Source organism: Lissotriton vulgaris, chromosome 5 (assembly GCF_964263255.1).
Source record: "Lissotriton vulgaris chromosome 5, aLisVul1.2, whole genome shotgun sequence".
In the NCBI taxonomy this organism is placed as follows: Eukaryota; Metazoa; Chordata; class Amphibia; order Caudata; family Salamandridae; genus Lissotriton; species Lissotriton vulgaris.
Window position 1 is genome coordinate 403,313,058 of NC_141693.1, and position 13,888 is coordinate 403,326,945.

Here is a 13,888-nt window from a genome sequence, read left to right on the forward strand (position 1 = left end):
CATCCTTTCGTCGAATTCCCTCTTTCGTTCCAGGATGTTCTCCATCTGGCCTCGAGCCGTCTCCTCCATTTGGATGGCCTGTTCGGCGTCAAATGGTTCTGCCGTTCTCTTCGGTGGATACGTCGGCGCAGAGACAGGCATCGGGTCTTTTATCGGCGCCAAAGTGTTCTTCGGGTCCTTTTCTTTTGGCGTCGAACGTTCCCTTTCGGGGACGCTTTGACGACCTTGGCTGTTCACTGGTCTTCCGCGCCTGGGAGTCCTTTTCGGAGGAACCGCTGGGCCTAGGTGCAGCCGCGTACAACGAAGCTTTCGGCGCCGGTGCTTTCGAGGGCTTGCCCTCGCATTTTCGAGATTCTGGTTCAGACTGTCGAGAGTCTTTCGGGGCTTTAGGGGCAGTCGAGTCTCCTACCTTTTTAGGAGTCTTCTTATAGGTCTCTACGACTGTAGTCGTAGTCTTCTCCAGGCGACGTTTTCTTCCTCGTCAGTCGAGAGCCCCAGGTCTCGAAGGGACGGTGGCTGGCCCTTGCCCTGCATGCTAGTTATCGCTTCGCTGGCGCTCTCTGACCGGGAGAGTCTTCGGCGTGAAGGCGGAGCAGGCGTTGCAGTCCTTGCTTTCGTGGTCGACCGGTTGGCAAAGGTTGCAAACCGGGTGCTGGTCCTTCTGCGCGTACTTGTGGTGGCAGTTATGGCATAATTTAAACGGAGTGAGTGCGCATTCTCCGTCGGTTCTCGAAGTTCTCCGTCCCCTTCGATGGTGTAGTCTCTCGTCGTCTCACAATCCTCTTCGTCCAAAAACTGGCTTTTGGCTTCTTTTCTACAAAACTCTGGAGCCCTCTCGGGAACAATCCAGACCCAACAGCGGAAAAAAGAATCTGAAGATGGCGCCCAAGGGTGGGAGCTTCCGCAGGAAGCGTGCCGACATCACATGAAGGACACCAGCAGGTGGGACGTCGACGCCTACCTGGGCTACAAAAAAAACAAGAAAAACTACGATTCTGGACCCAACCACTAGACCGCGGAATAATGTATAGCATAGTGAATCCAGAAAGGATCACGCTGCAAAACTATTGTTCTTCTCCAGTATTGGGGTATCTTTCATATATTCACATGCCTGAATCAGAGTAGAAAGCAGTACATCTAAATAATGCTTGTAAGATTCTACTTGTAACTATGTACAAGAGATATTATGCAGTAACATACATAGAAGTTCTATAATATATATATATATATATATATATATATATATATATATATATATATATATATATAAAATGTTACTTACCAGTATACATCTGTTCTTGGCATGTAGAGCTGCAGAGTTACACACTATGCATAGATGGCCTCCTATTGTTGGGCCAGGATGTTTGCAGTTTGTTTTGTTGTAGAAAAGTCACGGGATAGGTGACTCCTCCTTGATACTGCGCATGGGCATCGGCTCAAGTATTGGTAATGTTTATATAAATAATAAGCATAGCTGATATATATATCTGAGAAACAGTAAAGAGTAGGGGAGAACAGAGGCTCGCCGTATTTAAAAAGATTACGTAGAACCGCTTGTCCCACAGAATTATCTGCATTACTGGCAGCTTCCAAACAGTAGTCCTTGGTGAAAGTGTGCCTGCTGGACCATGTTGCAGATCTGCAGATCTGATGAAGAGGCACACCAGCAAAAAGAGTAGTAGAGGAGGAGATTGCTCTAGTAGAACGTGTTATTGGAGTGGTTTGTAATGGTCTTCCTGCTTGCTGATGACAATCAAATTGCAGCAGAAATTGGATATTGGGGGTCCCTGGCGTATCCTTTAATAGGCCATAAATATTTACAGGTTGAAGAAGTCTGTTGTAAATAAAACTTGAGACATCTCTTGAAGTCAAGGGTATGCAAAGCCCTTTCCGCAGGTGATTGAGGATTAGGAAAGAAAGTCTTTAAAATTATTGGTTCGTTTAGATGATAGTCCGAAGGTACTTTAGGCATAAAACTGGGGTTAGTGCTTAGCACTACCGAGTGAAGTGAATTGAAGGAATGGCAGATTAATAGTGAAGGCTTGAATGTCACTGACCCTCCTAGCTGATGGTAAAGCTAACAGCAGAGACACTTTCTGACAAACTTTAAATCCACTCTATGAATAGGTTCAAAACGGTGTCGCATAAGTTGTGCAAGCACCACATTAAGATGCCAGGATGGGGGTGGACGGCGAATAGGAGGAAACATCCGAAACAATCCTTTGAAGAACTGTTGAATGATCCTAGCGGAGTAAAGAGAGTTGGAACCATCTTGTCAATATCTTGAAATGGCCGCTAAAAATACCTTCAGAGTACAATGGGAAAGGCCTGATCTTATTCGCAAATGGAGGTGTGCACAAAGTTAACAAGACCTCAGTGGTCTATTACTGATCCTTTCACCATTTATATCATAAAGAATCTTGATTACTTCCAATCTTGATTATCTCATCATTATTTATTTATTTTCTTCATTTTCAAAAAATCCGTTTGAATTAATTCAAATGAATTAATTCAAACGGATTTTTTGAAAATTTGCGAATGGGATCCCCATTTACTCCATTGTTATACATTGAAGAAATAGTGCCCTTAGACAAAGCACTAAAGGAGAGAGTAGCACACAAATGAATGGTGAAATATTGGTGAACAGATTAAACTAGAGTGCCAGACGTAACACAATTAAAAGGCCTGATCTTGCCAATTGCAAAAAGAATGGTAGAATCTGCTGTGTTTTTGCATGGATTGGATGAATATTGGCAGATTGACACCACATGTAAAATCTTTTCCATTTAAGCCTGTACGTCTTAATAGTGTAAGGCGCTCGAGCATTGGCTAAGACTTCCTTACAGTCTGCAGGAATGTTCAAATGAGCGAATTCAAGGTGCTCAGGCGCCAGGCCGCTAATCTCAGTGATGCAGGGTCCGGATGGCAGTCTGTCCGTTCTGGATAGACAGAAGGTTCGGAATTGGTGGAAACTGAATGGGATCGCATTCTGAGAGGAGGAGGAGTTCGGTGAACCAGAACTGGCGAGGCAACCTGGGAGCAATGAGAATTAGGAGACAAGGTTCTCTCATCATTTTCCGCAGAACCCTGGGAACCAACGGTATCGGAGGAAAGGCGTAAGCATAGATCTGCGACCAATTCATAGAAAACGCATTGCCGCGTGACCCCCTTGTGGGGAAGCCAACTTGCGAAGAATGGGCATTTGCGGTTCTGACTGGACGCAGACAGGTCTAGATAGGGTCGACTCCACTCCTGAAAAATTGGATCAACGTTGGTTGATGTAGCTCCCACTCGTGATTGGATACTGTTGATCTGCTGAGGGAATCTGCCAGGACATTGGAAACTCCCGGAACATGCATCTCTGACAAGCTGATCCTGCGTCGTATCTCTCAGTCCCAAATTTGTTGGGCTTGTTGAGCGAGCAGGACAGACCTTGTTCCTCCTTGTTTGTTAAAGTAGTGCATACTTGTTGTATTGTCCGTCCGGATTAATACTGAAGCACCCAGGATGATGGTGCAAAAAGATTTTAGGGCCAGGAAAATGGCCAGCAACTCTAGTAGGTTGATATGCCACGTTCGCTGCTGGACATTCCACTTGCCGTTGACAGTCAGCCCTTGAAGGTGTGCTCCCCCACCCCTCGAGGGATGCATCTGTGGTGATCGTGAAACTAGAAGCTTCCACTAGGAATGCGCACCCTTTTTCCGTGTTCCTTTTGCGAGTCCACCAAAGTAAGGCTTCTCGAATACGGGGAGTGATGCGAATGAGATCGTTGAAGGACCCTGTTAAGGTCTTCTTGTAGCGGTCTCATTCTGAGACGGCAGTTGGGGACTAAAGGAATGCAGGAAGAAATCATCCCCAGAAATGACTGACTGAAACGGACCTTTTTCATCGCAACAGCTGGGCAATGCTGCAAATTTTTTGTTGCCTTTCGTTTGAGACAAATACTTGTGTCAGATGAGTATCTAACGTGGCGCCAAAGAACGTTTTTCTTTGCGATGGGACGAGATGAGACTTGTCGCGATTGATGGAGAGGCCCAGAGATAGGAAGAGGGACAAACCTATCTGAATGTGGGCAACTGGGAAAGAATTTGCCTTTATAAGGCAGTCGTCTAGATACGGAACGATTTTTATCCCCTCCAGACGAAGGTGTGTGGCCACCGGTGCTAGAACCTTTGAACTGGAAGTCCCTGCTAGCCACTTGAAACCGCAAGAATTTTCTGTGTCTGGGTAGAATCGGTACACGGAAATACTCGTCTTGGAGGTAGAGGGTGCCCATGTGATCGCCCACAGAAAGGAGTTGAAGAATTTCTTGAAGCGTTAACATCCGGAAGGATAACTTGTTTAAATATTTGTTGAGGGAGCGAAGATCCAGAATGGGGCGCCATTCTCCAGATTTTTTCTTTATCAGGTAAAATCTTGGAAAAAAAACAGTTCCTTTTTGCGATTGCGGGACCATTTCGATCGCTCCCTTTGAGAGCATCACATTTTTTTGGGACAAAAGCTCCTTGAGGTGAGCTGGAGGTGGGCCTTTGGGAGGAGAGTTTGGAGAAATCCTAATGAACTCTAGAACATGGCCTCTGGCCACAATGTCCAGGACCCACTTGTCTGATGTTATAGCGGACCCGTTCGAGTAAAATTGGGACATTCTACTTCCAACTTTTAAAGGGGTAGGCGGTACAATAGGTGGCAGGTGGCAGTTGTCACTGTTTTTTAGATGTCATGTCCACAATAGGAGGTCTTTCTCTTATTCTGTGAATAGGTGGTATTTTGTTGTCCGTAAGGCGTTGGGACTGGCATCGTTGGTTACTTTGAAAGGACTGGTAGTACTTTGATGGTTATATCCTACTCAACTAGAAAAGGATCCACAGCCTTTAGCGCCACGGAATGGCTGCTTTCAAAACTGGAGTTTACCAAGAGATCTTGCTGCCTCGGTATCTTTCTTAATGGCCTGAAGGGCCTCGTCCACATGTTGGCCAAACACTGATTCACCATCAAACGGCATATCAATTATCTTTGCCTGAACCTCCTGGCGAAAAGATGTCTATTTTAGACAGCCTTGCTGCCGTAGTACTGCAGCACCTGCTAGTTGTCTAAATCCTGTGCATGCAACACCTACGGCTGAATCTATGATTTACGCAGAGATACGCACTCCTTCTTGCTGTACTTTTAAAGCTTCGGATTTAGATGGTTCCAGCAACATGTTGATGTAGGGAGAGCTGTCTGACCACATCTGTATCCTACTGGCCTAAAATTGCCAGTGAATTAGCAGCACGGACTGTTGTCGCTGCCAAGGTGGAAACCTTTCTCCCAAAAGCGTCCAATCGTCTGCCATCCTGATCCTGAGGATCTGTGACCAGAGAGGAGGGGTTTCTAGCTCGACGTTGCGCCGCTTGAGCAATAACAGAGTCAGCTTTTGGTTGACCTATGAGGCATGCAGGAGAGTTATCTGGTGCCTTATATTTTTTGTCGAGGCAGGACCGCAGGAACAGAAGCAGGAGCTTTCATGACCTTCAATTCCTCTTGCCAAATGAAGTCAATGATTGTGATAGTAGATACCTGCTTCCTCGGCTGATTGTTAAAATCATATAGGAAACACTCATCCTTTTTTGTTTCCTTAGGCAGGAGGAACCTTTGTGTTGCCCTTTCCATAAGAAGATAAAACTCTGATGTCAACTGGAGAAGAATCGATGGGAGCTGGAGTTGAAGGAGATGGAGTTTGTATCTGGTAATCGTCCCACTCTGTAAGAACAGATCTGTCATCCAATTCTCCTTCCTCCCTATCGGCGTCCGAGGTGTGAGCATCATGGGAATGATGCAAAGGCACTGGAGAAGGTGGTCTGGGTGACCTAAACGCAGAATAGGAAGTTTGAAGCACTGGTGTCGGTGGCATGGACGAAATCAATTCAGATGGAGGGAAACAGCGATAATAATCATCTAACATGAATTGTAGATTGTTTAATAGAGCCAAAGGCATTTGTGCCATCGTGATTGCATCTGGAGCTGGACCCACAGTCCCTGGGGAAGGATTATCCTGATCCTCCTCGTGATATTTAATGAATAATTCTGAAGGGCTCCTGGCAGTGCGAAATCTGGTATCCTCTTCGGACTCATCATACTTCCCATAATCCAGTAATTGTTCAGGTAACTCTAGAGGTACCTTAGTAGGGGAAATTTGCAGCGGAGAGAGGGCCTCCAATGAAGAAACAAGTCTGTGCAGCAAGGAAGATGCTGTTGTCAATGGTGGTAATTGCCCAGATATCGTAGACAGTGCAGAGGGTGCTGTTGCCGTAGACGCTGACCAAACCTGCAATTCAGTGCAATATGATAACTGTAGCGTCGACGAGTGAACCATCGACTGACGTAGACGACGAGGCAGTCGACGACGAGGCAGTAGACGACGACGAGGCGGCCGTCGACGAGACTTTCTAATCTTCGAAGGGATGTCGACGGTAGATCTAATTTCCTTCGTCGACGAGATTGGCCTCACGGAGATGGAAACCAGCGGTAACGGCGATTATGCTGATGACATGATCATCAGTGGTCTCTGCAACGAGAAGGTTGCAGTCGTCGTGCGTCGACGGTGAGTTTTGGCGACAAAAAAGTCGTTGTCGGGACATTTTTCTGAGGTAAATCCTTCTCAGAAAGTCATTTTGAAGCCAGAGACTTCACAGGTTTTCTCGGGGGCGTAGTAGGCAGAGGCTTACTTTTAGAAGGTGGAGGAGCCTTTTTTGAGGTGGGAGGCAATTCAGCACCTTTAGAGGTTTGCTGTTTTCTCGACACCTTAGCCCCAGGAGAAGACAAATCCTCCTCAGCAATCCTCTTTCTAGAGGACATAGTTGAGCCAGAGTGAACACTCCCCACATCAGATAAAGGGTTGTCTTGATCCTTAATCTTCTGTAGCCACAGAAGTAGACGTCCCTCTCTGAGTTTTCTGACGGAAGGTCCTACAGATCTTGTAGTCTCTCACCGGGTGTTAAGGATACAGGCAATAAAAGCACTTCTTGTGGGGGTCCTCAGAAAACAGCCAGAGCTTCCCACAAGGCTCACAAGGTCGAAAGATTTCTTAGATGAAGACATCCTGAAATTAAGAAAATTCCTGAAGAAATAGAAGAGTACTGAGTAGAGCTCAGGGAGTTTCACTTCACACGACGTGCAGTAAAAAATCTGAGCGCCTGAGACTCTGAGGAGAACATCCTGGAGGGTGCTGTCGCCCGATTGGCTGCAGTTTGGAGTGTATATAATGACTTGGGTAAGTCATAAATGTAGAAGTCTTTTTCCTTGTAGTTCTGGCTACTTTACTTCTTGGTTCTATGATACCTATGTTATGATTATTATGTGCATAATTATTGTTTTTTTATGTACCGTGGGTCTCCCACTCAGACAGGAAATGATTCAGGCATGTGAATCTATGAAAGATAACCAAATACTGGAGAATACTAGTTATTAGAAATGGGCATTAATATAGTTATGAGATATGGTAGCCCAGTGCTCCATGTAGTTTTTGCTTTGTGAATAGTAGTTTGGTTTTAGAGAGGACATCCTTCTCTTCCACAAGAATTGTGACTATCATACGTACAGAAGCTACTGTGTGGCTTTCAATTTGGCTATGGTGATGGGAGGTTTAATGTAGTACATACACTTTTATCAATAGGAAGGTTTTGCAACACAACAAGCAGCCTTGTGAGGATATAAGTGACATTACTTCAGGCTAATTGCCCACAGTTTACATAGGCCACATTGTGAAGATAGACCTTACTCAGCATGGAGTGATATCAGATCACTACTTTGAACCGAAGTAATCGTTCTAATATGGCACACCCTAGGTTAGCAGTAGTGTGCCGCATGAGAGGAGGGTAGATAACTTGGCAGCATGTGCCATATCGTCCCTCCTAGTCTGCAGAATATGAGTGACTTTGAATTGCGGAGCGGGATATTCTCCCGCCAAAGGTAAGTGGAGTTACGCAGAGTTGTGTTTTGGATACTTACCTGTTGAAAGATTGGGTTTCAACGCGCTTCGTCAGTATTGACTTTTGCAAAATTACAAGCCGATCATTGGTTAAGGCTGCAACTTAAAGGAGAGAGTATGAACCAAAGCAATGTTTACTTTATAGACTCTTGGAGCCGTAAGTAACTTTCAATGTATATTGATTCAACATGTCACTGGCGACACTCAGTAAAGGATGATGTTGATTTGTAACAGTGTAGGCAACGGATGGCCTATCATTTCACTGTGTGAGGCGCTAATGGGCATTTTTTGTTCAAATGGAGATGGATTTGTAACATTAATATGCGGGTAATAAAAGGTGAATTTCGCATGACAACTCGTTTTAGAGCTTGGCCGTTTCTGTAAATGGTGGAACTTATAGGGTATAGCATTGGACCCCCTTGGCACTTCCAATATAGGTGGAGGTAAAGCACAGACAGACTATATGTTTTGTAATTAATGGTTTGATTTGGTCTTAGAATAATTGGAAACATACAGAGGACATAACCTACACCCACATTAAGGTGGTAACTCGAGAGTTGCGGTGGACTGCGTTTTAGAACATATTTTGGCATTGCCCTGGAACTTAGGCTTTTTCTGCTCTTTGTTTTCCATGTGTGCAGGGGTGATAGTCTGTTGGCTATGTCCTGAGACAAAACGAAACAGATTTATAAGCGTGCACATATGCCCTAAGGCCCCGAGGAGACCCTTAAATAATTTGAAGTCAAAATGTCGAGAAACCCTGCCAACTGGTCAGCACTTGCAACTATCAAGAAGGGATTGTGAATCTGCTTTATGTTACTTTACTTTTTACTGTTTGGACGAATTAATAAAACCATTGGGATGTGCATAGCATCTTATGTATTATATGTTGTAAATACAACCACCATTTGAGCACTGCATCGTCTGCACTATACTCCCCTATATCGTATTTTTACTGATTTAATACATGTGCTACAGAAAGAATGTCCTTTGCAGTTTTCATAGTTTTCTGTTAAATTAAAATGCAATCAAATTATGATGTTAAGTAGATGGTGGATTCCTCCAACTCAGAATCACAGTCCCTCCTTTTGAATGAGTTCCACGTGACGATGCGTTTAGAGGAGTATAAAAGGCAAGCAGAAAGAAACGCCAAAAAAAGTGCTGGGCTGAGGACGCTCCAAATGGGTATAGTGGACAGGGCGTGGTCAAAGAATTGCTCTTCATGTGGCTGGACTAATTTGTTATTATTTTGATCGATTTTGTGTTGGCCAAAAAAATCTGTTCAGTCCTTTCGACCTGGATATTTCATGAGGTTAGAGGAAAAAGACTAGACATCCAAAGACTAATGAGTTTTGTAGTCATCACAAGATTACTGTGTATCCACTCACATTGAGAAGTCAACGGCCAGCTTCCTTAATCTTGTGTTAAACTAACTCAACTTACATAATGTTTTAGTACTCTAGCAGACTGCAGACTAACAGTGTTTGCGACAGAATGTCAAAGTAGCAATTAAACTACATCATCACGTTAAAGTTTAAGTGCCCTTGCTAGTATGAGTGCTAATTAAATCGTTTTATTTCAACAACTCAAAAGAATGGGCAATGCATATTTGCAAGACTTGATCCTTTGGGTATCTTGCATACTTTAGAACAGGCTAGATTTCAGCAGATTAATAGAAAACAGACAATTATCACCATGGTCTAGCTTTATTTACAGATATAGGTTTGTTAAGGTAACTAAACTGGTAAAGGGTACTAGAAGGGCACATCTCAAACTTGAACAAGAGAGTTGTAGAAATCATAAAGCCAAGTGTCCTGGGAAAGACTACTACTGGGACACAATCCCTGTGTACATTTTATCCCAAGTGCAAGCAAATCAGGAGTTAATTGACAAGTAGACAGTGAAATGTATAAAAAGAGTAGAGTTGTGTACATGCTGAAGCATTAGATTTCAACTCATCTTTTATTTGGTCTTCTATCTGCTGGAGTGGCTGCTTAATTTACAAATGCTGTCCAAGTTCCCAATATTATCAAGCTTATAATAGGACATATTTAGAGACAAAAAAAAAGAAACCCTTACGACAGAGCTTCTAGTGGTGAAAAAAATTAAGAACTTCAGCATGTGCTGCTTCACAGAGCGAGAATACTGCATTCTATTTCAACCACATGAAAGGAATAAGTAATTATCGCAACACATTCATAAATCCAGATTTGTATTTCTTCTTTGTATGCTGGTAATTGGCCTGCTACTTGTTATGGCAATACAATGAGACTACACACACTAGAACAAGCCAAGAACCTGGAGTAGCATAGGACAGCATGGAGGGATATACACAACTGAGTGGTGGGTGTGCCCCTTAAGAGCACCATGAAGTTGCAAATGATTTGAGAGGATGCCAAGACACTTCTCTCCTGTGGCATGGGCTGATCCAGGAACTACAGTAATGATCTCTGTAATTCTTAATATTTATAATTTGTTTATTAGAAAATGCCTATTATGCAAAAGGTAACTAATTAGGTGGTAACCACATAAAACATTTGGATACTGAACAATCTGATTAAAGCCTAATGAACATGGTCTCCAAAATAATCTACAAACTATAACAATCTGGCAACTTTTTTTGAAGACTTGTAAGGAGAATCATTTAAGGGTAGCATCAGGGGAGAACTAAATGCACTGCAGTTCAGTAGGCTTAGTAGTGTAGGGAAAAGAGACCTGTACATTTTATCACAGGAATAATTATTTCCGTTTAATGTCTGAACCCTTACTCCAAGAAAATAATGTGTGGTTACTGATCACATTTACTAATTTAACTCAGCCAAAACGTACCTTAAAATGAAATATGAAGTTCAGAATTATGTTAGCAATATTTTAAATTTCTACCACTTCAGACAGGATTTATGATTAGGTCTTTCTAATCCATGACATTAGAAGTATTGCAAATTAAAAGGTTTAAATATTAAAATTAAGTGAAGTGGCTATTTTGCTCATAAATGAGCTGCACCTAGCTGTGATTATCCAATACAGTCACGTTTTTTAGGTCTCGCCTGTCGATGCGCTTGCGCATTCGAGCTGGCGAGAGATATAGGGGCTTATCCGGAGTTTAACCAAAGTGGCGATTTGATGCAGTGCACGTGCGCTTTTAGGTCAATGCGCAAGCGCAATGACCTAAAAAGCACGTGCACATCAAAGCCAGCCATCTGTTCCCCAGCTTATTGCCGCCAGCAGCTCTTCCCGCTCCGCCCCCTGCTGCATCAAAGCCTTTCATTCCCCCCAGCGTGCGCTCTGACTGAGCCATTTCTCCTCCCCTAATTATTCACGGCCGGCCGGCCGTACTTTGTTTCACGGCCGCCAGGCCCTGTCTCCTCTTATTTTAACTTTTTTTTTTTTTTTGTTACCGCTGGTTCTATCCATTCCACCTCTCTACCTTTCCTTTCTTCGGCGCAACTGGAGGCTTGGCTGATAAATTATTCAGTACATTTACGTAATATACACAATTTTCACTGCCCGTTTCGGTACAATTGACAATTTTAAGCAATGTACCTCCGCTATCAAACACTAATAGGGGCTGACTTTATTCACACATATTGGCACCTAATCGCCAGTTTTAGTTAATATCCAGTATGAGACAAAGAGTCTTTCACCACTCGTATAGTCTTTCCTCACTTTTTGCCGCTCTTTTGATTTAACACAATTGCTGTTGACACTCCAGCTCTTACGTATGTCCTCAACCGATGAGCTTTCAGAAACTTCAATTTTATTCACTTCCTGGTTCCAGCCCTCACTCGCCCACTACCTGGTGCTGAGTGATTTGTCGAGGGGCTGCAACTTTGCTATATACTTTATGATGGTAAGATTCACTGCGTCTTGCGCTGTAATTTTGGTTGCTGCATCACTATTGGTAAAAACCTGAGCCAAACACCATGTATTTGATGTTGTGAACACGCACTACCCACTCGGGAGTAACATGGTTTTAGCAGTGGTTTGCTCCTGATTTTCTGAAGACAAGTTGTCGTGTTTTGGTGTAATGGGGCCAACACAACAGGTCTGTTATGCATAAAAAAGAAGGTAGAAGTAAAGGCAAGCAAATGCATTCCTATTTGTGAGAGCAATAGCAAGCTGTGGCATGCATTTTTTTTTCCAAACCATCTTTTCGTTTGCTTTTCAAAGAACTGAGCTTGAAAGTATCGCATGTTGCTTCTGTTATGTATTATTCAATTACGGCTTTCTTGCATGGTAACTAATTTCTGTATTGTCTTCATAAGTATTTCTTTATCCACTTTCGTTGTAAATATACTTCTGCATATAACTAAAGAGAATCTTATTAATTTCTCTTGCATCAAAAACCACAGCACCACTCGGCGCCACCAAAGCACCACTCGGCGCAACCACAGCACCACTCGGCGCAACCACAGCACCACTCGGCGCAACCACAGCACCACTCGGCGCAACCACAGCACCACTCGGCGCAACCACAGCACCACTCGGCGCAACCACAGCACCACTCGGCGCAACCACAGCACCACTCGGCGCAACCACAGCACCACTCGGCGCAACCACAGCACCACTCGGCGCAACCACAGCACCACTCGGCGCAACCACAGCACCACTCGGCGCAACCACAGCACCACTCAGCGCAACCACAGCACCACTCAGCGCAACCACAGCACCACTCAGCGCAACCACAGCACCACTCAGCGCAACCACAGCACCATTCAGCGCAACCACAGCACCATTCAGCGCAACCACAGCACCACTCAGCGCAACCACAGCACCACTCAGCGCAACCACAGCACCACTCAGCGCAACCACAGCACCACTCAGAGCAACCACAGCACCACTCAGCGCAACCACAGCACCACTCAGCGCAACCACAGCACCACTCAGCGCAACCACAGCACCACTCAGCGCAACCACAGCACCACTCAGCGCAACCACAGCATCACTCAGCGTAACCACAGCATCACTCAGCGCAACCACAGCATCACTGGTTCAAATATGTTCTTTTAATGTTTCAAGCTGTTTTCAAGCTTTATTACAAATCACAAAAATATGTTAATATTTCACTTTTTTTCTTGGATTTTCGTCACAAAAAACACTGAACATAATCTTCACAAAAGTTATTTACAAAACTTAAAGCTATTGACATTACAAATTAAATTAATTATTTAAGTATTAATTAATTAAAAAAATTAAAATCCATTTTTATTTGTAATATCAATACATCTAAGTCACGGAAATACAAAATATGTTGCATTACAAATGCTATAGTTGTCACATTTGCGAAAGTTATAACTATTGGCATTGTAAATGACAAAGCTATTAATTTAGCTATTTTCAAAAAGACAAATGAAAAAAAAGTCATTTATAAAACCAATAGCTCAAACTTTCCTAATGCGAGACCTATTGCATTTCCATTGCTTATTTAAGGTTGACACTTCACTGTAGTAATCAACAAGCTAGAAATAAAGGCAGGCAAATTAGAAACCTCAGAGAAAATCATTAGAAATCCTAGGATTTTAAAATCTTATGTTAACGTACTATAGTTATTTTAAAAAGACATTTCTTCAGACTTTCATTTATCCCTGGGAAGTACAATCATTAACACCTCAAAATAGAGAAAGTGTAATATTGTACCTTTCATCATCCATTTCTAAGCTTGATTCACTTTCAGACAATTGCCTGCAGAGAGCTTCTCTTCGCTCCATTTCCCTCTGTAATTTTCTTTGGAGTCTTAAGTTTTCTTCCCTCATGTGACGTTCTTCCTCTAAATATTGAGCCATTTTCTCAGTGTCTGTAAATAAAAGTGGTAAAAGGAGAAGAAGTTCAAGTATGAAAACTAAGTGCTGTGGTCTCAACAACACAAAGCAACTCTTGAATCTTAACACAGGCAAGGAGCAGACAGCTCTTTAAGGTACTTTA

At 43.3% G+C, this 13,888-nt stretch overlaps 1 protein-coding gene across 2 annotated transcripts in view; it reads right to left on the reverse strand.

The window, feature by feature from the left end:
- CCDC6 (coiled-coil domain containing 6) overlaps positions 1–13,888 on the reverse strand; it is a 403,678-nt gene that overhangs the window by 146,180 nt on the left and 243,610 nt on the right. For both annotated transcript variants that reach the window (XM_086921755.1, XM_086921754.1), the window contains exon 6: positions 13,604–13,760. In XM_086921755.1, coding sequence (XP_086777881.1) covers positions 13,604–13,760 — 157 coding nt within the window. The remainder of the gene's footprint in view (positions 1–13,603; positions 13,761–13,888) is intronic.